Consider the following 23487-nt stretch of genomic DNA (forward strand, 5'->3'; position numbering starts at 1 on the left):
GAGTGGCCTTTTATTGTTCACAGCACAAGGTCCACCTGTGTAATGATCATGCTGTTTAATCAGCTTCTTAATATGCCACACCTGTCAGGTAGCTGAATAATCTTGGCAAAGGAGAAATGCTCCCCAACAGGGATGTAAATACATTTGTGGACAAAATTTGAGAGAAATAATATTTTTGTGCAAATATTTTATATTTCAGCTCATGAAAGATGGGACCAACACTTTACATGCTGCATTTATATTTTTGTTCAGTATGTGGTCCTGTTCCATGACATATCCAACACTTTAAAGGTTTTGACCATTTTATGGCCAATGGTTGTGACTGACCAAGTTTAAGGCAGTGGAGGCTGGTGGGAGGAGCTATATGAGGACTGGCTCATTGTAATGGCTGGAATACATGGAACAGAGTCAAACATGTGGTTTCCATATGTTTGATGCCATTCCATGTTTTCCCATTCCAGCCATTACAATGAGCCCAACCTCCTATAGCTCCTCCCACCACAGCATCCCTTGGTTTAGGGTAAACCAGAGTTTCATATTCCCAAGGCTCTCTCTGGGGTACAGGCTATATTCAATGCACCTGCCTCTACATCTAATCAAGAAAAATCTGAATAAAACGGGCACTTTTTAGATGGTCCCTTATTTGGGAATTCCGCCTGCGTGGTAACACCCAAGCCGTTACTGCGCATGCGCTGCTACGGAAATGCGGAAGATGACTTGTCACTGTTGTTGTGGAAGCTGTCAGGCACGTGAGCTGTGCTACGTCGTCGTAAGTGGTAATGGGCGATATGTCGGCTGATACTCCTCCCAAGGTACTGAAAATGCACAACTTGTGGAATATCTTTGCGTCAGTTTTTTCGTATTTAGATGGATCTATCAATACATGTGAATATAACTGTGGATGGAGTTGAGTCCGTTGATACAGACGCTTGATCTTCCCCACTGTTGGTGGTTTCCATCAGCTGTTTTTCTTTCTTGCTAGCTAACGTAACGTTAGCTGGCTTTACCGCCCACAATGCCACGAAAACATATCAATATATCTCGGTAGTTGAATTTATGACCTCGCCTGTGTTGTACTATCAGTTTCCGGTTGCAAAAAACATCAATTCATCGGCCGAGTGTTTGCTCAATTAGGAACTTACTAACGTTACCTAGCTAGCTCATTGCTGGTCTATAACACCAACTAGTTACAGTAACTTAGCTTGTTAGCTAAACTGGCTGGCTATTTGGTTCAGTTATGGATTCCCTAGCTAGCCTTCTAGCTACCCTCCCACTAAAATTGCTCTTAGTAGTACATCTTATACCGCGCTGTTCTTTCTGAGATCGCTACCTCTCTGTCACATGAGAGCCTAACTGACCAATGAACGCAAATGTCAATAATGATGTTTCAGTGGACATCCGTAGCCAACGGTCTCGTTGTTGTAGTTGGCAAGTGCACTTGGATGTAACGTGTTACAATACTGCTAGACAGTGGTGGAAATATGACCCAATTGTCATACTTGAGTAAAAGTAAAAAAACGACTTGAGTAAAATGATTTGGTTTTAAATTATACTTAAGTATCAAAAGTATAGATCATTTAAAGTTCCTTATTAAGCAAACCAGGCAGCAGCATTTTCTTGTTTTTATATTTACAGATAGCCAGGGTCACACGCCAACGGCACGAGGGGGTGTGGTATATGGCCAGTATACCACGGCTAAGGGCTGTTATGTACAACGCATTGCGGAGTGCCTGGACACAACCCTTAGTCATGATATATTGGCCATATACCACCCCCTCGTGCCTTATCGCTTAAATAATGGCTGAGTGTTGGAGTGTGACCTGGGAATCTGTAAATAAATGGCTGTCAGTTAAAATACATATTTGGTCATACCCGTGGTATATGGGTAGGGCTGTTCTTAGACACTACGCATATGGTCTGATATACCACGGCTGTCAGCCAATCAGCAATTCTAAACTGGGTGGTTCGAACCCTGAATGCTGATTGTCTGAAAGCCTTGTTATATTGCACCTTATATCATGCGTTGAGTCGTGCCTAAGAACAGCCCTTAGCCATGGTCTATTGGCCATATACCACACCCCCTCGGGCCTTACTGCTTAAAGCATGTGTGTTTAGTGAGTCCACCAGATCAGAGGCAGTAGGGATGACCAGGGATGTTCTCTTGATAAATGTGTGAATTTAAAAATGTTCCTGTCCTGCAAATCATTCAAAATGTAACAAGTTCTTTTGGGTGTCAAGGAAAATGGAGTAAAAAAGTACATTATTTTCTTCAGGTATGTAAGTGAAGTAAAAGTTGTCAAAAAATATGAACAGTAAAGTACAGATACCCCAGAAAACTACTTAAGTACTTTAAAGTATTTTTAATTGAGTACTTTACACCACTGCCAACTATTGTTGGCCAATATTCTTAGTAATAGTGAGGAAGAATAACATGTAGAATGTCAATGGTAGGCTTTTAAACATAAAAACACATAGATAGCTAAGCTGTTTGGAAATAATGTCACCTATTCATGTTCCTGCTGTATTGTCTTTTTCTTCAGGTGTTATTTGAACATGAAGGTGTTTTCATTCACTCAAATACTGAAGACAGTGAAGACCAAGATCTGCTTGTTTCTGGGTTCCTACGGATTATTGATAAGGTATCAGTTGATTGTATTTATAATATTTAATTGTTGGTTGCATGATTGCTTATTGTGTTTTTAATATTTACCAGGATGGTGAAATCATTGTGGAATACAAACCCTTGGAGGACACTGTTGATCCATCCAACATGCTCTGTGCTGGCAAGGTTTGACTTTTTATTTTTATTTATAAAAAAATGTTTTACTCGCTGAAATGCTACCCAGTTGTTCAGCAGCAGTGTACATTTACCACCATGTAAATTGGATGGAAAACCAGTAATGCGTTTCAGATCACAAGTGTTAAGGGTATTATCTGATGCATCTTTATAGAAGATTTGTGTGTATTTGTCAAAGTTTTCAACAATGGCGGATAGGGATAGGCTTCACAAACAGCCGCCTATCAATAACTATTCCATTAACATTCTTTACGATTCAGCAAATTCCAGAACTCCAACAGTTAGCAGCACCTCTCACACATCTGTTTTAAAAATCTATAATTTGAATGATAATGATCGGTAAAGGCTTGAATCATGTTATTAACCAGGCATATCCATTCCATTCCCCCAGGATTCCAGCTCAGTGATGGAGTGGGCCTATTGTCCTGGGGAGGAGAGGTCGTCACCTCAGCAGGCCGTGGTGCTGGAGCAGCAGCAGAGCTACGAGACCGAGTGGGACATGATCAACGCAGTCTCCTTTCCCAAGAGGAAACCCTGCTCCAACGGAGAGGGTGGGTGGACAATTGGGTGCATTCGTTGTAGCTCGCCCGGTACCACGGATGGAATGCAATGCATCCTACATGTAACATGAGCTTTGTTGCTGAGGTTTCGTTCAGACTTATTCACTCAATACATGAGTTAATTTACAGCAGAAGTTGTCTAAGTAGTGTGAAGTGGGATTGAAATGATATGATATTAAATAAAAATAATTTGGGGTTTGCTTATATTTGTCCTGTAATAGTGTGTCACTCAGTAAACAACTACTCGAGTAAAAGTCCAAAAGCATTTGGTTTTAAATATACTTAAGTATCAAAAGTAAAAGTATAAATCATTTAAAATTCCTTATATTAAGCAAATCAGGCAGCATAGCCAGGGTCATACTCCAACCCTCATACACTATTTACAATTATAAACTGTGGTTCGAGCTCTGAATGCTGATTGGCTGAAAGCTGTGATATTTTGGTTTATTAAGGACTGAACTTGAATTGCATGTTGACTTAACAGATAAGGTCAGAATGAAACTGGATTCATTCCTTTGCTTTCTTCCAGGTGCATTGAACCACACGCATGAGAAAAGCAAGTGGTCCTTCACCTTCAGTGTGTGGGACTTGAGGTCTATCACAGTGAAGGAGAAGGGCTGGTCCCGTCTGGTGTTCGGAATGAAGGAGCCACCCACCTCACTGCCATCCCTCCACTTCCACCAGGGGGGCAGTGAAGGCTTCCTTGACTGCCTGAGGAGATACATCATAATCACAGAGTGAGTCTCTGTGTCTGGTCTGCTAAACTAGTTTGCATGGTCCAACTGGCTCTGAAATGGAAAATAGTGGGTTGACGATTAATCAATCAAATTGATTTATCAGCAGTTGTCACAAAGTGCTGTATAGTAAGACGCCAAAGAGCCAGCAGGAGCAGACGTGGTCAGTGAAAAGTTGTTAGAAAAAAGAGACCTAGAGAGGAACAAGGATCAGACGTTGATATATTCTGATTCTATCCAATACCGTGGTTATTGCAGGAGTACAATTTTGTTTCTAAGTGGAATCGCGGATGCTAAATGATCTCTGACAATGTTACGTAGGCCAGGTAATGTTACCGTAGTGGATGCAGTGTAGTGTATCACCAGCAGAGGGAGCCTCTGAGCCCATTTGAATCACAGGTTGATTATGTTCTTTATTACTACTCCAAAGGACAGTGAATGAGTGTCAGTGTGGACAATGACTCTGTATAAAGACACTGTATGAGTGTGTATGTTTACAGACAGTCTAAGAAAACAGTAGTTACACAGTAGCGTCAAACCTATTTGTGAGACTTTCTTGGACTGGATTACAAAAAGAAAACCAGCCCCGTCGCGGATGTTGACGTCTTGCTGCCAGACAAATGAAACAACTTCTTTGAGAACAATACAGTGCCACCGACGCGGCCCGCTACCAAGGACTGTGGGCTCTCCTTCTCCGTGGCCAACGTGAGTAAAACATTTAAACGTGTTAACCCTCGCAAGACTGCCGGCCCAGACGGCATCCTTAGCCGCGTCCTCAGAGCATGCGCATACCAGCTGGCTGGTGTGTTTACGGACATAGTCAACCAATCCCTATCCCAGTCTGCTGTCCCCACATGCTTCAAGATGGCCACCATTGTTCCTGTTCCCAAGAAAGCTAAGGTACCTGAACTAAATGACTATCTCCCCGTAGCACTCACTTCTGTCATCATGAAGTGCTTTGAGAAACTAGTCAAGGATCAGATCACCTCCACCCTATCTGTCACCCTAGACCCACTTCAGTTTGCATACCGCCCACAGGTCCACAAACGATGCAATCGCCATCACACTACATACTGCCCTAGCCCATCTGGACAAGAGGAATACCTATGTATGAATGCTATTCATTGACTACAGCTCAGCATTCAACACCATAGTACCCTCAACTTATCATTAAGCTTGAGACCCTGCGTCTTGACCCTGCACTGTGCAACTGGGTCCTGGACTTCCTGACGGGCCACCCCCTCAGGTGGTGAAGGTAGGAAACAACCTCTCCACTCCGCTGATCCTCAACACTGGTGCCCCACAAGGGTGCACTCTCAGCCCTCTCCTGTACTCCCTGTTCACCCATGACTGCGTGGCTATGCACGCCTCCAACTCAATCATCAAGTTTGTAGACGACCCTACAGTGGTAGGCTTGATTACCAACAACGACAGAGGGAGGAGGTGAGGGCCCTCAACGTTGACAAAACAAAAGAGACGATTGTGGACTTCAGAAAAGGGAGCATCCCCCTATCCACATTGACGGGACAGCAGTGGAGAAGATGGACTCAGTGTTCATATCACTGACAAACTGAAATGGTCCATGCACACAAACAGTGTGGTGAAGAAGGCGCAACAGAGCATCTTCAATCTCAGGAGGCCAAAAAATGTGTCTTGTCACCAGAGGGTGGCGAGGTCTGCTTAACGCATCACCGGGGGAAAACTACCTGCCCTCCAGGACACCTACAACCCGATGTCACAGGAAGGCCAAAAAGATCATCAAGGGCAATAACCACCTGAGCCACGGCCTGTTCACCCCACTTTCATCCAGAAGGCGAGGTCGGTACAGGTGCATCAATGCTGGGACAGAGAGATTGAAAAACAACTTCTATCTCAAGGCCATCAGACTGTTATACAGCCATCACTAGCACAGAGAGGCTGTTGCCTATACACAGACTTGATATCATTGTCCACTTTAATAAATGGAACACAAGTCACTTTAATAACGCCACTTTAATAATGTTTACATATCTCTCATTACGCATCTCATATGTATATACTGTATCCTTCACTATCTATTCTTTACTATCTATTGCATCTTAGCCGCTCTGTCACTGCTCATCCATATATTTTATACTTATATATTCTCATCCCATTCCTTTACTAGATCGTGTGTATTAGGTTTTGTTGTGGAATTTTTCAGATATTAGGTTGTTGTGGAATTGTTAGATACTTCTTCACGGTCGGATCTAGAAGCATAAGTATTTTGATACACATGGTTAGCAGATGTTATTGTGAGTGTATGTGACCAATAAAATGTTATTTGATTTTGAGGAATAAATGCCAAATTTTACCTCTTGTAGCAATGCCCAACATTAGACCAGGAGTTAATTGGTAGGTACAATTGGTAAGCTACCTGTGTTTTTCCTCTTTTTGGCTCTGACAATGTTGTTTTTTTATCAGCTGAAACACTGTTGGACTTTTCATGGTGTTTCTTATCTATATGCTAATGCTAGTGATTTGCATAAGATGTATAGCAAACACTTGGTTTCCCTCTCCTGGTCCCCTCTTCTGTCTGACTGATGTTGGGGTTAGCGGGCAGTTTCTCCTCATGAAAGAGTCTGGTTTTCTGTTTGAGGCAAATATCACAACAGATAATTCCTCCTATATAGAGGCACTGTGCTCCTCTATCGCAGTCAGAGCAGATAGCTGTTATTAAAGTTCTTATCGTGGCTTTTCATAATGAAATTGTTTGGATTAAGTGCCGGCTGGCCATTTTCAGCCAGGCGTCTGGTTAGAACTGAAAACAGGCGATGATTGACATCACATCCTGTACCATGCCTTGTCTCACATTGTATATCTTATTTTTGTATGATTAATCCTCTATTAATTGATGTGAATTTGAATAATATTGAGGCTTTCATGGGCTTTGCATGACACAGAAACCCCTCACGTTTTTGAGGTATAGGGTATATGTTGTGTTCTGTCCCTCCCCTCATATAGAATGCCTTTATCTGAAATAGAGCTCACTTGATAGGGATGGATCTCTACTTATAGGCTGATGACAACAAATACGTATTTTTTAAATTCTCTATTTCCTCATATGTTTTCAGGGCCCCAGATGATGAAACCTGCCTGCTGGTCAGCACTCCCAACCGAGCTCTCTCTCAGTCCTTCGAGAACCTTCTGGACGACAACAACTACGGCCTTGTTACTGTAATGTGTCATGCAATATACCTGTTATACGAATGGCACTTACCTGTATGGAAAAAAACTTACTTTAGCAAAACCGTTTGCACAGAAGTTAGTTTATGTTATTGGATAAATTCAGGTAGTACATCTATGTTTCAGTGATTTATTTTAATTGTATTTTTTATTTTTACCTCAGTTTGGTTGCCTAATTATTTTGACCCTGTTTCCCCAACAGAAGCTGAAGAAGGATCCCTATGTGACGACGTTGGGCGGCTTCTCCAAGGTCACCAACTACATCTTGGATGCGTTCCGCGGCCCAGAGCTGGAGCAGCAGCAGCGGAAGCCCCATGAGGAGGTAGCTGACCTGGACATCCTGGGACTGGGAGAGGTCATCCCTGGCCTGGAGATCAACCAGCAGGAGGAACCTGGCTTTGAGGTTATCACCAGGGTGAATAGTACATAAAAACTACATTATCTTTATTTCATGACTTTACTTGTGTCTTGCACCTGGACGTTGCTGTATGTGCGTACACTACATCTGATGTGATTAGTGAGTAGGGGATCCCCTGGTCTGACTATGGCTTTATCTTCCGAGGCAAGCCAGCAGCTGGATGCAGGGTGTAATGATAACGGCTGCTGGCACAATGGGTGTCTGGTCTTCAGCTGGGGTTTGACTTTTAACGTGGTTACAGTGCAGAAGAATGCATGGTCTTATTGGTTGGTGTCTCTCAGATGGACCTGGGCGCCAGGCCAGAGGTAACAAGGAGAGAGCCACTGTCTGCAGAGGACTGGGCTAAGCACCAGGACCAGGAAGGAAGGGTGGAAAATGTCCCTCAACTCAAGAAAATCATATTCAAAGGCGTACGTTGAGTTTTGTAAAATTACCAGAATGATGAAGTACCTTCTCTAGTAAATCTCCAGCCAAACTCTCTGGGACAGTTTCCCAGACACAGAATAAGCCTAGTACGGGACTAAAAGGCACTTTAAATGGAGAATCTCTATTGAACATGCTGTTTAGCCCAGGTCTAGGCTTAATTTGTGTCTGCCAAACTGACCTTCTATATACATTGGTGTGGTAACTAACTATCCATAAAAATTCTGGGTATGTCTGTAAAGTGATTCCTGTCAATGTTGTGCTGATCCTGCAGGGCTTGTGCCATGCGGTGAGGAAAGAGGCCTGGAAGTTTCTGCTGGGGTATTACACCTGGGACAGCACCTACGACGAGCGGAAAGGCCAACAGAGGAGGAAAACGTATGTGTGCTTTACTAAGACAGACATTCTATATGAAACGGACATGTCTTTCTTATAAGACAGGAATAGTCAAATGCAGATTTTGAGCGGTTTCATTACCATCAAAGTGGCTGTTACCATGAAGGTCATAAGGTCTTTGTTGACATTTTCCTTTGTTAACCAGCAGAGCCATATGAGATTGTGAATATCAGCAAAGTAAAATGTAATTCTGAAGATATTCTCTTCCCTCTCTTGCTTCCCCCTGGTGAATAAGGGATGAGTACTTCAGGATGAAGCTCCAGTGGAAGTCTGTGAGTGAGGAGCAGGAAAGGAGAAACTCCAGGTTAAGAGACTGCAGGAGCCTGATAGGTAATATATATATATTTATATACCCTGCTATCTTAGGAGAGTTGTTGTTGATGATTCATTTCAAATCAAATGTTATTGGTCACATACACGTGTTTAGCAGATGTTATTGCGAGTGTAGTGTAATGCTTGTGCTTCATTACTGCATTGTCGGAACATCTACAAGTAGTATCTAACAATTTCACAACATATACCCAATGCACACAAATCTAAGTCATTTTAAGCCTTTTGGCTTTTGTTTCATCACTTGTGTTGTTTTTACTGTTAAATGTGTTGTGATTTTAAATGCACTTTTAGATCAATTTTGTTCATGGATGCATCTGTAATGACTGCCTTAGCATGGTGTACCTTTCCTGAACGAGGCGTAGTATGGTTCTTTATTTATCATCTGTGAATGTGTTGTCTTCTCAGAGAAGGACGTGAACAGAACAGACCGAACCAACAGGTTCTATGAAGGCATAGACAACCCAGGCCTGGTGTTACTACATGACGTCTTGATGACGTACTGCATGTATGATTTTGATCTGGGTAAGTTATAGCATTATTGCCAAGAAGTACAGCAGAGATAATTTATGTGAATGAAAATGTCATCTGATTGGCATAGATGCAATCGATGTCCCTTAGGAAATTATTGTAATTTACCTGTGGTAACGGCAATCATGAGCTGACAACTGCATATCAGTGCGATTTTTGTTAAGTTCACCTTATTTAACGTTGTGGGAATGTTTCCTTGTACTTGTCTCCAGGTTATGTTCAGGGTATGAGTGACCTCCTCTCCCCAATCCTCTATGTGATGGACAACGAGGTGGATGCCTTCTGGTGTTTTGTCTCCTTCATGGATCAAATGGTGAGTAATCAGATTAGCTTTGTTTTGTCTGCTGCTGTTAGTTTGACGAAACAAAACTAATGTTAACTTTGATATGCCTGAGTGTGACTCTTTCATGACTCAACCATAACGTGTGTGTGCACGTGCGTGCGTGCGTACGCAGCACCAGAACTTCGAAGAGCCGATGCAGGGCATGAAGACTCAGCTGATCCAGCTCAGTACTCTGTTGAGGCTGCTGGACCTGGCCTTCTGGAACTACCTCGGTACGTAACACACCTCAAACATTCACCTGTTTAGGATCAACTTACAAGAGTATATACTTCTTTTATATATTTTTATTTTGCATGAAGCTATAAAGATTGAGGCAAATCCTGAAAAGAAAACTAAGCAAATATGCAGATTATCAACCAAAACCAATAGTATTTTATAGTTTTAATTTAGTTAAAGTTAAAAACAACAACCTATCTTTGAAAAGGAAGTAGCGACTGACTACCGTCCTTGGTCCCATTTGATTTCTCCTCATCAGTGTTTTGTTTTGGTTCCTCCAGAGTCACAGGATTCAGGTTACCTGTATTTCTGTTTCCGGTGGTTACTGATCCGCTTCAAGAGGGAGCTCAGTTATCCAGATGTCCTTCGTCTGTGGGAGGTGAGTGCTGTTCATGCATCGACCTATCAGCGTAAGTGTCTCCCTTGTAATTTAGGGGAAAGTCAATCTGTCAGTCTCGCGCTTATGAGATGTATTTAATGATTCTAGTTGATGCTTTTATTACTTTTCTTTTTGACTTACATTTAAGTCATTTAGCAGACGCTCTTATCCAGAGCGACTTACAAATTGGTGCATTCACCTTATGACATCCAGTGGAGCAGCCACTTTACAATAGTGCATCTAAGGGGGGGGGGGGGGGGGGTGAGAAGGATTACTTTATCCTATCCTAGGTATTCCTTAAAGAGGTGGGGTTTCAGGTGTCTCCGGAAGGTGGTGATTGACTCCGCTGTCCTGGCGTCGTGAGGGAGTTTGTTCCACCATTGGGGGGGCCAGAGCAGCGAACAGTTTTGACTGGGCTGAGCGGGAACTGTACTTCCTCAGTGGTAGGGAGGCGAGCAGGCCAGAGGTGGATGAACGCAGTGCCCTTGTTTGGGTGTAGGGCCTGATCAGAGCCTGGAGGTACTGAGGTGCCGTTCCCCTCACAGCTCCGTAGGCAAGCACCATGGTCTTGTAGCGGATGCGAGCTTCAACTGGAAGCCAGTGGAGGGAGCGGAGGAGCGGGGTGACGTGAGAGAACTTGGGAAGGTTGAACACCAGACGGGCTGCGGCGTTCTGGATGAGTTGTAGGGGTTTAATGGCACAGGCAGGGAGCCCAGCCAACAGCGAGTTGCAGTAATCCAGACGGGAGATGACAAGTGCCTGAATTAGGACCTGCGCCGTTCCTGTGTGAGGCAGGGTCGTACTCTGCGGATGTTGTAGAGCATGAACCTACAGGAACGGGCCACCGCCTTGATGTTAGTTGAGAACGACAGGGTGTTGTCCAGGATCACGCCAAGGTTCTTAGCTCTCTGGGAGGAGGACACAATGGAGTTGTCAACCGTGATGGCGAGATCATGGAACGGGCAGTCCTTCCCCGGGAGGAAGAGCAGCTCCGTCTTGCCGAGGTTCAGCTTGAGGTGGTGATCCGTCATCCACACTGATATGTCTGCCAGACATGCAGAGATGCGATTCGCCACCTGGTCATCAGAAGGGGGAAAGGAGAAGATTAATTGTGTGTCGTCTGCATAGCAATGATAGGAGAGACCATGTGAGGTTATGACAGAGCCAAGTGACTTGGTGTATAGCGAGAATAGGAGAGGGCCTAGAACAGAGCCCTGGGGGACACCAGTGGTGAGAGCACGTGGTGAGGAGACGGATTCTCGCCACGCCACCTGGTAGGAGCGACCTGTCAGGTAGGACGCAACCAAGCGTGGGCCGCGCCGGAGATGCCCAACTCGGAGAGGGTGGAGAGGAGGATCTGATGGTTCACAGTATCGAAGGCAGCCGATAGGTCTAGAAGGATGAGAGCAGAGGAGAGAGAGTTAGCTTTAGCAGTGCGGGGCGCCTCCGTGATACAGAGAAGAGCAGTCTCAGTTGAATGACTAGTCTTGAAACCTGACTGATTTGGATCAAGAAGGTCATTCTGAGAGAGATAGCGGGAGAGCTGGCCAAGGACGGCACGTTCAAGGGTTTTGGAGAGAAAAGAAAGAAGGGATACTGGTCTGTAGTTGTTGACATCGGAGGGATCGAGTGTAGGTTTTTTCAGAAGGGGTGCAACTCTCGCTCTCTTGAAGACGGAAGGGACGTAGCCAGCGGTCAGGGATGAGTTGATGAGCGAGGTGAGGTAAGGGAGAAGGTCTCCGGAAATGGTCTGGAGAAGAGAGGAGGGGATAGGGTCAAGCGGGCAGGTTGTTGGGCGGCCGGCCGTCACAAGACGCGAGATTTCATCTGGAGAGAGAGGGGAGAAAGAGGTCAGAGCACAGGGTAGGGCAGTGTGAGCAGAACCAGCGGTGTCGTTTGACTTAGCAAACGAGGATCGGATGTCGTCGACCTTCTTTTCAAAATGGTTGACGAAGTCATCTGCAGAGAGGGAGGAGGGGGGGGGAGGGGGAGGGGGATTCAGGAGGGAGGAGAAGGTGGCAAAGAGCTTCCTAGGGTTAGAGGCAGATGCTTGGAATTTAGAGTGGTAGAAAGTGGCTTTAGCAGCAGCAACAGAAGAGGAAAATGTAGAGAGGAGGGAGTGAAAGGATGCCAGGTCCGCAGGGAGGCGAGTTTTCCTCCATTTCCGCTCGGCTGCCCGGAGCCCTGACTTCATGGTTTATCTTTATGCATTCTGATGGTTCTTGTTAATAAGACTTCCGGGTTCTGCTCAGGTCATGTGGACTGGCCTGCCCTGCCAAAACTTCCATCTGCTGGTGTGCTGTGCCATCCTAGACTCGGAGAAAAGGAAAATCATGGAGGAAAACTATGGCTTCAATGAGATCCTCAAGGTAACAGCTGTTATTTGCAAGTTTCAACTGGTTTGTCAGTTTAATTCTTTTTTTTAATCAGACATATTTTCAAGGTGGGTTGTTTGGAGTGTTTTCTAAGTTATTTAGTTTTAAATGTCATTGTTTTGTATGTTATCACAGCACATCAATGAACTATCAATGAAGCTGGACATTGAAGAAATCCTTCACAAATCAGAGGCTATTTGTATGCAGATCAGAAGTTGTAAGGTACAGTATGTTCAAGGATTGCTATTTATTTATACTTTCAATTAAGTCAATAACCTGCAGATTCATAATTACATATTGGTTGTATATAATCTACATTTTCTTATTTCATTTCCTTTCAGGATTTGCCTTATTCAATAAGTGAGATCCTGGGATTCAACACAGAAAGCAAATTTCCCAGATTAGAAGGGAGGGAGTTTGGAACTCTTGATTCCCCTCAGTCCCCCAGACCCACACAGAGACAGGAGGTCTTCTCTAATGGTCACAACATACATTACAGAGAACCCCCTACTCACAATGGCTGCAAAGTCTCCTTCATATCATAGTGACCATATCATTCACACAGACTTTGCAATGTCCACATACCAGAAAGAGTATTTTGGATTCAGTTATTGGATAAGTTGGTAACTGAAACCAGTTTATCAAGTTCCTATAAGAAGAAATTTGAAGAGAAAAGAATGTAAAAAATGATTTAAAATTTTCAAATGGTATTGTTTTTGTAATTTCTTGTACCATATTGTCTTTCATTGAAATGGTAAGTCATTCCTTCAATCCTTGCTAAGGATATTTTGTAAAGACGGGCAAGGTGAGTTTGCATTGTAAAGTTATAATGTGCTGTTTTTTATTTAAACTATAACCTTTTCCTGAGTCATGCGCACAAGTATTAAAATCTAGTCCTGGGATTTCAATGTTTATTGATTCAAATTTTAAGGTAAGGAAAGGCCTACAGAGTTAAGATTTGTCCAAATATTAATTTGATAGGAAATGACAAACGGCTGTACAATATGTGTTGTCTTGACGCTCTGTGATAATAAGACACTTTTGAAGATTAAAATATTTAGAACAAAGCAAAAACCAACATGTCCTTGTTACTCAGCTTTCCCAGTGAATAGAAATATAACCTTTGATTGTCTACTCAAACATCAGTACTAATGCGTTTATTTAGGTCCATAAGATTGGACCTTTTCTTAGTGATGAAAGATTTAATTTTAACTCTCATTTCATATGTATCTGGTACTGTATTGATAAAGCCTCTTGAGTAGAAGGAGCCGGTCCCACCTCGGAGACGTGGCCCAAAAATACTATTTGAGCAAGGTTGGGTCCAGTCCACCCACATCACTTGTATGTAACATTTTCCTGGAACACTTCCTTTGACCATATTTGGCAAAAACTCAAATAGATTTTTGGGCTCCAAAATGTCAATGGTATTACAATTTTGTTGACTGTTTATACCATAGTATTAAAAAATTGTTTTGCTTGTTTTCCAACTATTTTAATTGTGGACTGTCTATCTGGCCCAGGAGGAAAACAGTAGTGAGTTCTTCAGAACTCATTGAGTTGTGGACTATTACTTAAGGCAATAAAAGCAATCCTTTTAAGATTAATTTCAATTTATCCTGTTGAATATGTGACTGATCCTGTTACATGTGTTGTCATTTCCCAACTTTCTTAGTCAAATTACTAAGAATGGGATGTATTTCTACTGTTTCCAAATACTCTTTTTAGTGATTTGGCTACAAATGTGTCCATCTCATAGTTTGATAATGCACTTGACCTCAGATTAAGAATACGTCTCTCTTCCCTTAAATGAATAGTTCAGTTAACATGAATGTATGGTAGTGTGTGCACTGATAACAGATCCGTAGATAACAGATCCGTATTTACAAGAACTGTTTCCTGTCACTTTAGGTATTGTCCTAATTCACATGGGGATATAGCTTTTGTGTTCTTGGTGTGTTGCAAGAAAACCTTAACCTGTTGGATTTTTTTGTGTGCAATTTTCCGTAATGTCAGACATCTGTATTAGCCTTTTGTCTCCAATATTTACATGGTATAAGCCCTTTTTTAAATTCAAATGACCAGTCATTCAGGAAGTTGTGCAGAAATATCACACTGTGAGTCATTTCACTGCTGCTTGAAGTATCAGACTAACTCACGTCTTCCCCCATAATTCCACTTAAAATGCAGGCCATGCACAGCATCCAAGTGGCATTTCGCCCTTTCAAGTCTGATAGACGTCAGGATGTGACGTTCTTCAGCCTTGGTGACAGTTCACAGCGATGCCTGTGTCTTTGATGGAAGACATTTGGAGATGTCTCAGACATAGATTGAGGGTCTCAGACTGGGAGGGAATGGGAAGACTGAGGTGGAGGTAGCCTGCCTATCACAACGATCTGCTCATAATGGGCAGCCAGTTAGAACAAAGCAGCAGCACCCCGGCCTCGGCTCCTGTCTCCCAACGCTCTTTCATTTCCTGTCCCACAGGAAATTGCCTCAGTCAGCCGATAGGTTATTGCCCACAACTATGATTTATTTATCTGTCATCTCCCTGGGTTTTCATTAAAGAAGAGGCTCAGGCTGCTTTGTGTTGACTGACAGGTGCTTACTCACCTATCTGTAAACATTGGGGTTGATAATGACTGAACGGCAGAAAGAGTCTGAATATTCAGAATGGACAGCACAATTTGTTGGGAAGCCAAACACACCCAGTCTCATCAGTTTCTGTGTGAGGATACACAATATTAGTTCATCCAATTGTCACCATAGCTCATGTAAATTGTATATGTACATGAGAATTTTGTCCATTACATTCACCGTCCATGATTGTCTCCATGATGTCATTTCCAGGGGTATGATGGAAGACCACACATTTACATTTTTACATTTAAGTCATTTAGCAGACGCTCTTATCCAGAGCGACTTACAAATTGGTGCATTCACCTTATGACCTCCAGTGGAACAGTAGTGCATCTAAATCTTTTCAGGGGGAGGGGGGGTGAGAGGGATTACTTTATCCTATCCTAGGTATTCCTTAAAGAGGTGGGGTTTCAGGTGTCTCCGGAAGGTGGTGATTGACTCCGCTGTCCTGGCGTCGTGAGGGAGTTTGTTCCACCATTGGGGGGCCAGAGCAGCGAACAGTTTTGACTGGGCTGAGCGGGAACTGTACTTCCTCAGTGGTAGGGAGGCGAGCAGGCCAGAGGTGGATGAACGCAGTGCCCTTGTTTGGGTGTAGAGCCTGGAGGTACTGAGGTGCCGTTCCCCTCACAGCTCCGTAGGCAAGCACCATGGTCTTGTAGCGGATGCGAGCTTCAACTGGAAGCCAGTGGAGGGAGCGGAGGAGCGGGGTGGCGTGAGAGAACTTGGGAAGGTTGAACACCAGACGGGCTGCGGCGTTCTGGATGAGTTGTAGGGGTTTAATGGCACAGGCAGGGAGCCCAGCCAACAGCGAGTTGCAGTAATCCAGACGGGAGATGACAAGTGCCTGGATTAGGACCTGCGCCGCTTCCTGTGTGAGGCAGGGTCGTACTCTGCGGATGTTGTAGAGCATGAACCTACAGGAACGGGCCACCGCCTTGATGTTAGTTGAGAACGACAGGGTGTTGTCCAGGATCACGCCAAGGTTCTTAGCGCTCTGGGAGGAGGACACAATGGAGTTGTCAACCGTGATGGCGAGATCATGGAACGGGCAGTCCTTCCCGGGAGGAAGAGCAGCTCCGTCTTGCCGAGGTTCAGCTTGAGGTGGTGATCCGTCATCCACACGGATATGTCAGCCAGACATGCAGAGATGCGATTCGCCACCTGGTCATCAGAAGGGGGAAAGGAGAAGATTAATTGTGTGTCGTCTGCATAGCAATGATAGGAGAGACCATGTGAGGTTATGACAGAGCCAAGTGACTTGGTGTATAGCGAGAATAGGAGAGGGCCTAGAACAGAGCCCTGGGGGACACCAGTGGTGAGAGCACGTGGTGTGGAGACGGATTCTCGCCACGCCACCTGGTAGGAGCGACCTGTCAGGTAGGACGCAATCCAAGCGTGGGCCGCGCCGGAGATGCCCAACTCGGAGAGGGTGGAGAGGAGGATCTGATGGTTCACAGTATCGAAGGCAGCCGATAGGTCTAGAAGGATGAGAGCAGAGGAGAGAGAGTTAGCTTTAGCAGTGCGGAGCGCCTCCGTGATACAGAGAAGAGCAGTCTCAGTTGAATGACTAGTCTTGAAACCTGACTGATTTGGATCAAGAAGGTCATTCTGAGAGAGATAGCGAGAGCTGGCCAAGGACGGCACGTTCAAGAGTTTTGGAGAGAAAAGAAAGAAGGGATACTGGTCTGTAGTTGTTGACATCGGAGGGATCGAGTGTAGGTTTTTTCAGAAGGGGTGCAACTCTCGCTCTCTTGAAGACGGAAGGGACGTAGCCAGCGGTCAGGGATGAGTTGATGAGCGAGGTGAGGTAAGGGAGAAGGTCTCCGGAAATGGTCTGGAGAAGAGAGGAGGGGATAGGGTCAAGCGGGCAGGTTGTAGGGCGGCCGGCCGTCACAAGACGCGAGATTTCATCTGGAGAGAGAGGGGAGAAAGAGGTCAGAGCACAGGGTAGGGCAGTGTGAGCAGAACCAGCGGTGTCGTTTGACTTAGCAAACGAGGATCGGATGTCGTCGACCTTCTTATCAAAATGGTTGACGAAGTCATCTGCAGAGAGGGAGGAGGGAGGGGAGGAGGATTCAGGAGGGAGGAGAAGGTTGCAAAGAGCTTCCTAGGGTTAGAGGCAGATGCTTGGAATTTAGAGTGGTAGAAAGTGGCTTTAGCAGCAGAGAGAGAAGAGGAAAATGTAGAGAGGAGGGAGTGAAAGGATGTCAGGTCCGCAGGGAGGCGAGTTTTCCTCCATTTCCGCTTCGGCTGCCCGGAGCCCTGTTCTGTGAGCTCGCAATGAGTCGTCGAGCCACGGAGCGGGAGGGGAGGACCGAGCCGGCCTGGAGGATAGGGGACATAGAGAGTCAAAGGATGCAGAAAGGGAGGAGAGGAGGGTTGAGGAGGCAGAATCAGGAGATAGGTTGGAGAAGGTTTGAGCAGAGGGAAGAGATGATAGGATGGAAGAGGAGAGAGTAGCGGGGAGAGAGAGCGAAGGTTGGGACGGCGCGATACCATCCGAGTAGGGGCAGTGTGGGAAGTGTTGGATGAGAGCGAGAGGGAAAAGGATACAAGGTAGTGGTCGGAGACTTGGAGGGGAGTTGCAACGAGGTTAGTGGAAGAACAGCATCTAGTGAAGATGAGGTCGAGCGTATTTCCTGCCTTGTGAGTAGGGGGGAAGGTGAGAGGGTGAGGTCAAAAGAGGAGAGGAGTGGAAAGAAGGAGGCAGAGAGGAATGAGTCAAAGGTAGGCGTGGGGAGGTTAAAGTCGCCCAGAACTGTGAGAGGTGAGCCGTCCTCAGGAAAGGAGCTTATCAAGGCATCAAGCTCATTGATGAACTCTCCGAGGGAACCTGGAGGGCGATAAATGATAAGGATGTTAAGCTTGAAAGGGCTGGTAACTGTGACAGCATGGAATTCAAAGGAGGCGATAGACAGATGGGTAAGGGGAGAAAGAGAGAATGACCACTTGGGAGAGATGAGGATCCCGGTGCCACCACCCCGCTGACCAGAAGCTCTCGGGGTGTGCGAGAACACGTGGGCAGACGAAGAGAGAGCAGTAGGAGTAGCAGTGTTGTCTGTGGTGATCCATGTTTCCGTCAGTGCCAAGAAGTCGAGGGACTGGAGGGAGACATAGGCGGAGATGAACTCTGCCTTGTTGGCCGCAGATCGGCAGTTCCAGAGGCTACCGGAGACCTGGAACTCCACGTGGGTCGTGCGCGCTGGGACCACCAGATTAGGGTGGCCGCGGCCACGCGGTGTGGAGCGTTTGTATGGTCTGTGCAGAGAGGAGAGAACAGGGATAGACAGACACATAGTTGACAGGCTACACAAGAGGCTACGCTAATGCAAAGGAGATTGGAATGACAAGTGGACTACACGTCACGAGTGTTCAGAAAGTTAAGCTTACGTAGCAAGAATCTTATTGACTAAAATTATTAAAATGATACAGTACTGCTGAAGTAGGCTAGCTGGCAGAGGCTGCGTTGTTGACTATGTAGGCTAGCTGGCATTGGCTGCGTTGTTGACACTACACTAATCAAGTCGTTCCGTTGAGTGTAATAGTTTCTACTGTGCTGCTATTCGGGGCTAGCTGGCTAGCTAGCAGTGTTGATTACGTTACGTTGCGTTAAAAGAACGACAATAGCTGGCTAGCTAACCTAGGAAATCGCTCTAGACTACACAATTATCTTTGATACAAAGACGGCTATGTAGCTAGCTATGTAGCTAGCTACGATCAAACAAATCAAGCCGTTGTACTGTAATGAAATGAAATGAAAAATGTGATACTACCTGTGGAGCGAAGCGAAATGCGACCGGATTGTTGAGTGCAGAAGTTCTGTTCGGTAGACGTTGGCTAGCTGTTGGCTAGCTAGCAGAGTCTCCTATGTTAAGGACGACATAAAACTACACACTCTAAACTACACAATTATCTTGGGTACGAAGACAGCAAAGACAACTATGTAGCTAGCTAACACTACACTAATCAAGTCGTTCAGTTGAGTGTAATAGTTGTGCTGCTAATCGGTAGACGGTGGACTAGCTAACGGTGGACGTTAGCTAGCTGGCTAGCTGCAGGGCAGTGTAGACTGCGTTAGGACGACGAAATACGATAATTACGCAATTATCTATGATACAAAGACGGCTATGTAGCTAGCTAAGAAGAAATTGCTAAGATTAGACAAATCAAACCGTTGTACTATAATGAAATGTAATACTACCTGCGGACCGAGTGCAGATGCACACCTTATTGGATGGGGACAACAGATGTTAAACAGTATCTGAAGTACTCCATTCTCTTTTTCCTTTGATCGAATGCCAATCATGGTTTTGTAGATCAGGTTTAAAGTACAGTAGGCCAATACCAGAAGAGTCTGGTGGTAGGAGCTATAGAAGGACAGGCTCATTGTAATGGCTAGAATGGCAGACATGAAATGGTATCAGGACCACAATGGAAATACATCCCAGATTTACTGCTGGTGTCCTTTACAAAGAAGGAGAGCTGTTCTACGAGTGATCTAATAAAAAGTCTATAGAGGGGCCGTTACTGCATCAATGCTCGCTTCAATAGGGCGCCCTGGAGGTTTTGTAACATTGTGTAATTTCGGCAAAGTTTAAAAAGTGGCAATTTTAGGGTGTTGAATAGCTAAAAAGTTGTGTTCTTTTTTGGTTATCTGACCAGAACTTAAATACCCATCTAGGACAGGAAAGATTGTGTTCTGAAATTGGGCAGTGGGGTCACTTCTGAGTTTCTTGTAAAAGGTGTTGTCAAACTGTTGTCTGTGACACTCATTTACATAACCAGTCCTATCCATGAGTACAACCGACCCACCCTTATCAGCAGGGTGGGTAAGGACTACTGACATATCGGATTGTAAATCAAGCTAAGCTTGTTTTTCATCCTTAGGTAAATTATGGAAAGATATGAACTCCTGTTTGTTCTTAAGGAGATGAACAACATATTTTTCAACAAGTCTGCAATATGTCTCAATAGACTGATTGCGATTGGTTGGAGGTACAAAATAACTTGTACTTCTAAAAGGAGTCGGAGTATGTGCAGGTGAGCAACCTACATGTTCAGTAGCAATATCACGATTAGGGGAGCTAAAGTATTCCCTTAAACGGATGTTTCTAAAAACTTAAACACGTCTACCTTAACATCAACATTTTTGCACTGGTTTGGAGGCACAAAAGATAACCCTTTATTAAGCAAGAAGATATGGGCAGGGCTCAATGTCTTGCTTGATAAATTAAAAACACTCAGTCCCGTATCCTCCATGATTTAACAATGGAAATACGTCCCAGACTTTGTTATCCTCCATGATTTAACAATGGAAATACATCCCAGACTGTATTGTGTGTTATCCTCCATGATTTAACAATGGAAATGCGTCCCAGACTGTATTGTGTGTTATCCTCCATGATTTAACAATGGGAAATACGTCCCAGACTGTATTGTGTGTTATCCTCCATGATTTAACAATGGAAATGCGTCCCAGACTGTATTGTGTGTTATCCTCCATGATTTAACAATGGAAATACATCCCAGACTGTATTGTGTGTTATCCTCCATGATTTAACAATGGAAATGCGTCCCAGACTGTATTGTGTGTTATCCTCCATGATTTAACAATGGAAATACATCCCAGACTGTATTGTGTGTTATCCTCCATGATTTAACAATGGAAATGCGTCCCAGACTGTATTGTGTGTTATCCTCCATGATTTAACAATGGAAATACGTCCCAGACTGTATTGTGTGTTATCCTCCATGATTTAACAATGGAAATACGTCCCAGACTGTATAGTGTGTTATCCTCCATGATTTAACAATGGAAATACGTCCCAGACTGTATTGTGTGTTATCCTCCATGATTTAACAATGGAAATACATCCCAGACTGTATTGTGTGTTATCCTCCATGATTTAACAATGGAAACACGTCCCAGACTGTATTGTGTGTTATCCTCCATGATTTAACAATGGAAACACGTCCCAGACTGTATTGTGTGTTATCCTCTATGATTTAACAATGGAAACACGTCCCAGACTGTATTGTGTGTTATCCTCCATGATTTAACAATGGAAATACGTCCCAGACTGTATTGTGTGTTATCCTCCATGATTTAACAATGGAAATACGTCCCAGACTGTATTGTGTGTTATCCTCCATGATTTAACAATGGAAATACGTCCCAGACTGTATTGTGTGTTATCCTCCATGATTTAACAATGGGAAATACGTCCCAGACTGTATTGTGTGTTATCCTCCATGATTTAACAATGGAAATACATCCCAGACTGTATTGTGTGTTATCCTCCATGATTTAACAATGGAAATACGTCCCAGACTGTATAGTGTGTTATCCTCCATGATTTAACAATGGAAACACGTCCCAGACTGTATTGTGTGTTATCCTCCATGATTTAACAATGGAAATACGTCCCAGACTGTATTGTGTGTTATCCTCCATGATTTAACAATGGAAATACATCCCAGACTGTATTGTGTGTTATCCTCCATGATTTAACAATGGGAAATACGTCCCAGACTGTATTGTGTGTTATCCTCCATGATTTAACAATGGAAATACGTCCCAGACTGTATTGTGTGTTATCCTCCATGATTTAACAATGGGAAATACGTCCCAGACTGTATTGTGTGTTATCCTCCATGATTTAACAATGGAAACACGTCCCAGACTTGGTGTGTTATCCTCCATGATGTTACTCATGTGCATGTATGGCTTTCTCAAGTTTGTGCTTGTTTTTTAAAAAGGTCAAATTAATAAATTAAAACAAAAACTAATAACAAATGGAAACCACGTTTGACTGTTCCGTTTATTCCATCCCTGCCATAACAATAAGCCCATCCTCCTATAGCGCCTCCCACCAGCCTCCTCTGGCCAATACAATTATGATATACAATCTGATATGTCACTTAAATTGAGGATTCCTATGTATGGTTTGGCTCCTCTCTCTGGTGTGAATGAGTGTATATTGAGAGTCCCTCTATTATGTTACCATATTTGACTAGTGGATTTGCATTCAGAAAGGTGGATTAATACAGTGAATGCCATAGGCTGCATTTAGAGACTCACATCTCTCTCACTAGCTTTAAGCACCAGCTGTCAGAGCAGTTTACAGATCACTGCACCTGTACTTAGCCTATCTGTAAACAGCCCATCTATCTACCTACCTCATCTCCATACTGGTATTTATTTATTTTGCTCCTTTGCACCCCAGTATCTCTACCTGCACATTCATCTTCTGCCGATCTACCATTCCAGTGTTTAATTGTTATATTGTAATTACTTCGCCACCATGGCCTATTTATTTCCTTAACTTACCTCATTTGCACTCACTGTATATAGACTTTTTGTTTTCTTTTGTTCTACTGTATTATTGACTGTATGTTTTGTTTATTCCATGTGTAACTCTGTTTTGTTGTATGTGTTGAATTGCTTTGCTTTATCTTGGCCAGGTCGCAGTTGCAAATGAGAACTGTTCTCAACTAGCCTACCTGGTTAAATAAAGGTGAAATAAAATTTAAAAAATACAATAAAATGTATACATAGGCTGCATTTATAATCTTTTTTTTCACTAATTGGTCTTTTGACCAATCACATCAGATATTTTTCCGAGCTGATCTTATTGGTCAGATTAATGGGTTCACCATAAAATGTATTTCCTAATGTATTCCCATGGAGTTTCCTGCCTCTCCAATAAAGGTAAGAGATGGCTCTTCACACGCACCCCTGCCTGGTCTATATGCATGTCAACAGCAGAGAGAGGGAGGGGATGCCTTACCCCCTCTGCCTCCATCACACTATTTAAAGGAGCTTCAGTGGTGCTGGCTGGCAGAAGACGAGCCTAGTGTAGCTCAGTGGAGGAGGAGGATGCAGTAGTAGTAGTAGTAGTAGTAGCTATTGTAGAGAGTAGAGACAGGGTAGTACTGTAATAGTAATTATAGTAGACACCAAATAGGAACTCTGGATCCGGAACATCCTCTCCAGTGCATTGGGAGGTAACGCGTGACTCTCCATTTGAATGTTTAGTAGAAATCAAATATTGAAAACATACTGTGATGTTTGGGTCTACAAAGAGACCGTCATCAACCTTCAACTTGAATTTGATCAGAACATTCTCTCCATACAGGCAGCC

General features: G+C 43.9%; 1 protein-coding gene across 1 annotated transcript; it reads left to right on the plus strand.

Annotated features, from left to right (window-relative positions):
* Positions 1-706: 706 nt before the first annotated feature.
* Positions 707-14310, plus strand: LOC115133980 (TBC1 domain family member 15-like). The gene is made up of 17 exons (XM_029667465.2): positions 707-812; positions 2541-2639; positions 2714-2788; positions 3189-3348; positions 3887-4094; positions 7184-7286; positions 7498-7710; positions 7995-8123; positions 8411-8514; positions 8768-8862; positions 9271-9387; positions 9606-9706; positions 9849-9948; positions 10234-10331; positions 12584-12700; positions 12842-12928; positions 13048-14310. The coding sequence occupies exons 1-17, from the start codon at positions 780-782 to the stop codon at positions 13249-13251; spliced, it is 2043 nt and encodes a 680-aa protein (XP_029523325.2). The 5' UTR covers positions 707-779; the 3' UTR covers positions 13252-14310.
* The last annotated feature ends 9177 nt before the right edge of the window (positions 14311-23487 follow it).

This window comes from Oncorhynchus nerka, linkage group LG9a, assembly GCF_034236695.1.
Source record: "Oncorhynchus nerka isolate Pitt River linkage group LG9a, Oner_Uvic_2.0, whole genome shotgun sequence".
Taxonomy (NCBI): domain Eukaryota; kingdom Metazoa; phylum Chordata; class Actinopteri; order Salmoniformes; family Salmonidae; genus Oncorhynchus; species Oncorhynchus nerka.

Excerpts from the sequence above, each read along its gene's own strand:
- LOC115133980 (XM_029667465.2), top strand. The coding sequence starts at position 780 with ATGGGCGATATGTCGGCTGATACTCCTCCCAAG. Across the intron at positions 813-2,540 it reads CGGCTGATACTCCTCCCAAG|GTGTTATTTGAACATGAAGG; the intron begins GTACTGAAAATG and ends CTTTTTCTTCAG. Across the intron at positions 2,640-2,713 it reads TCCTACGGATTATTGATAAG|GATGGTGAAATCATTGTGGA; the intron begins GTATCAGTTGAT and ends AATATTTACCAG.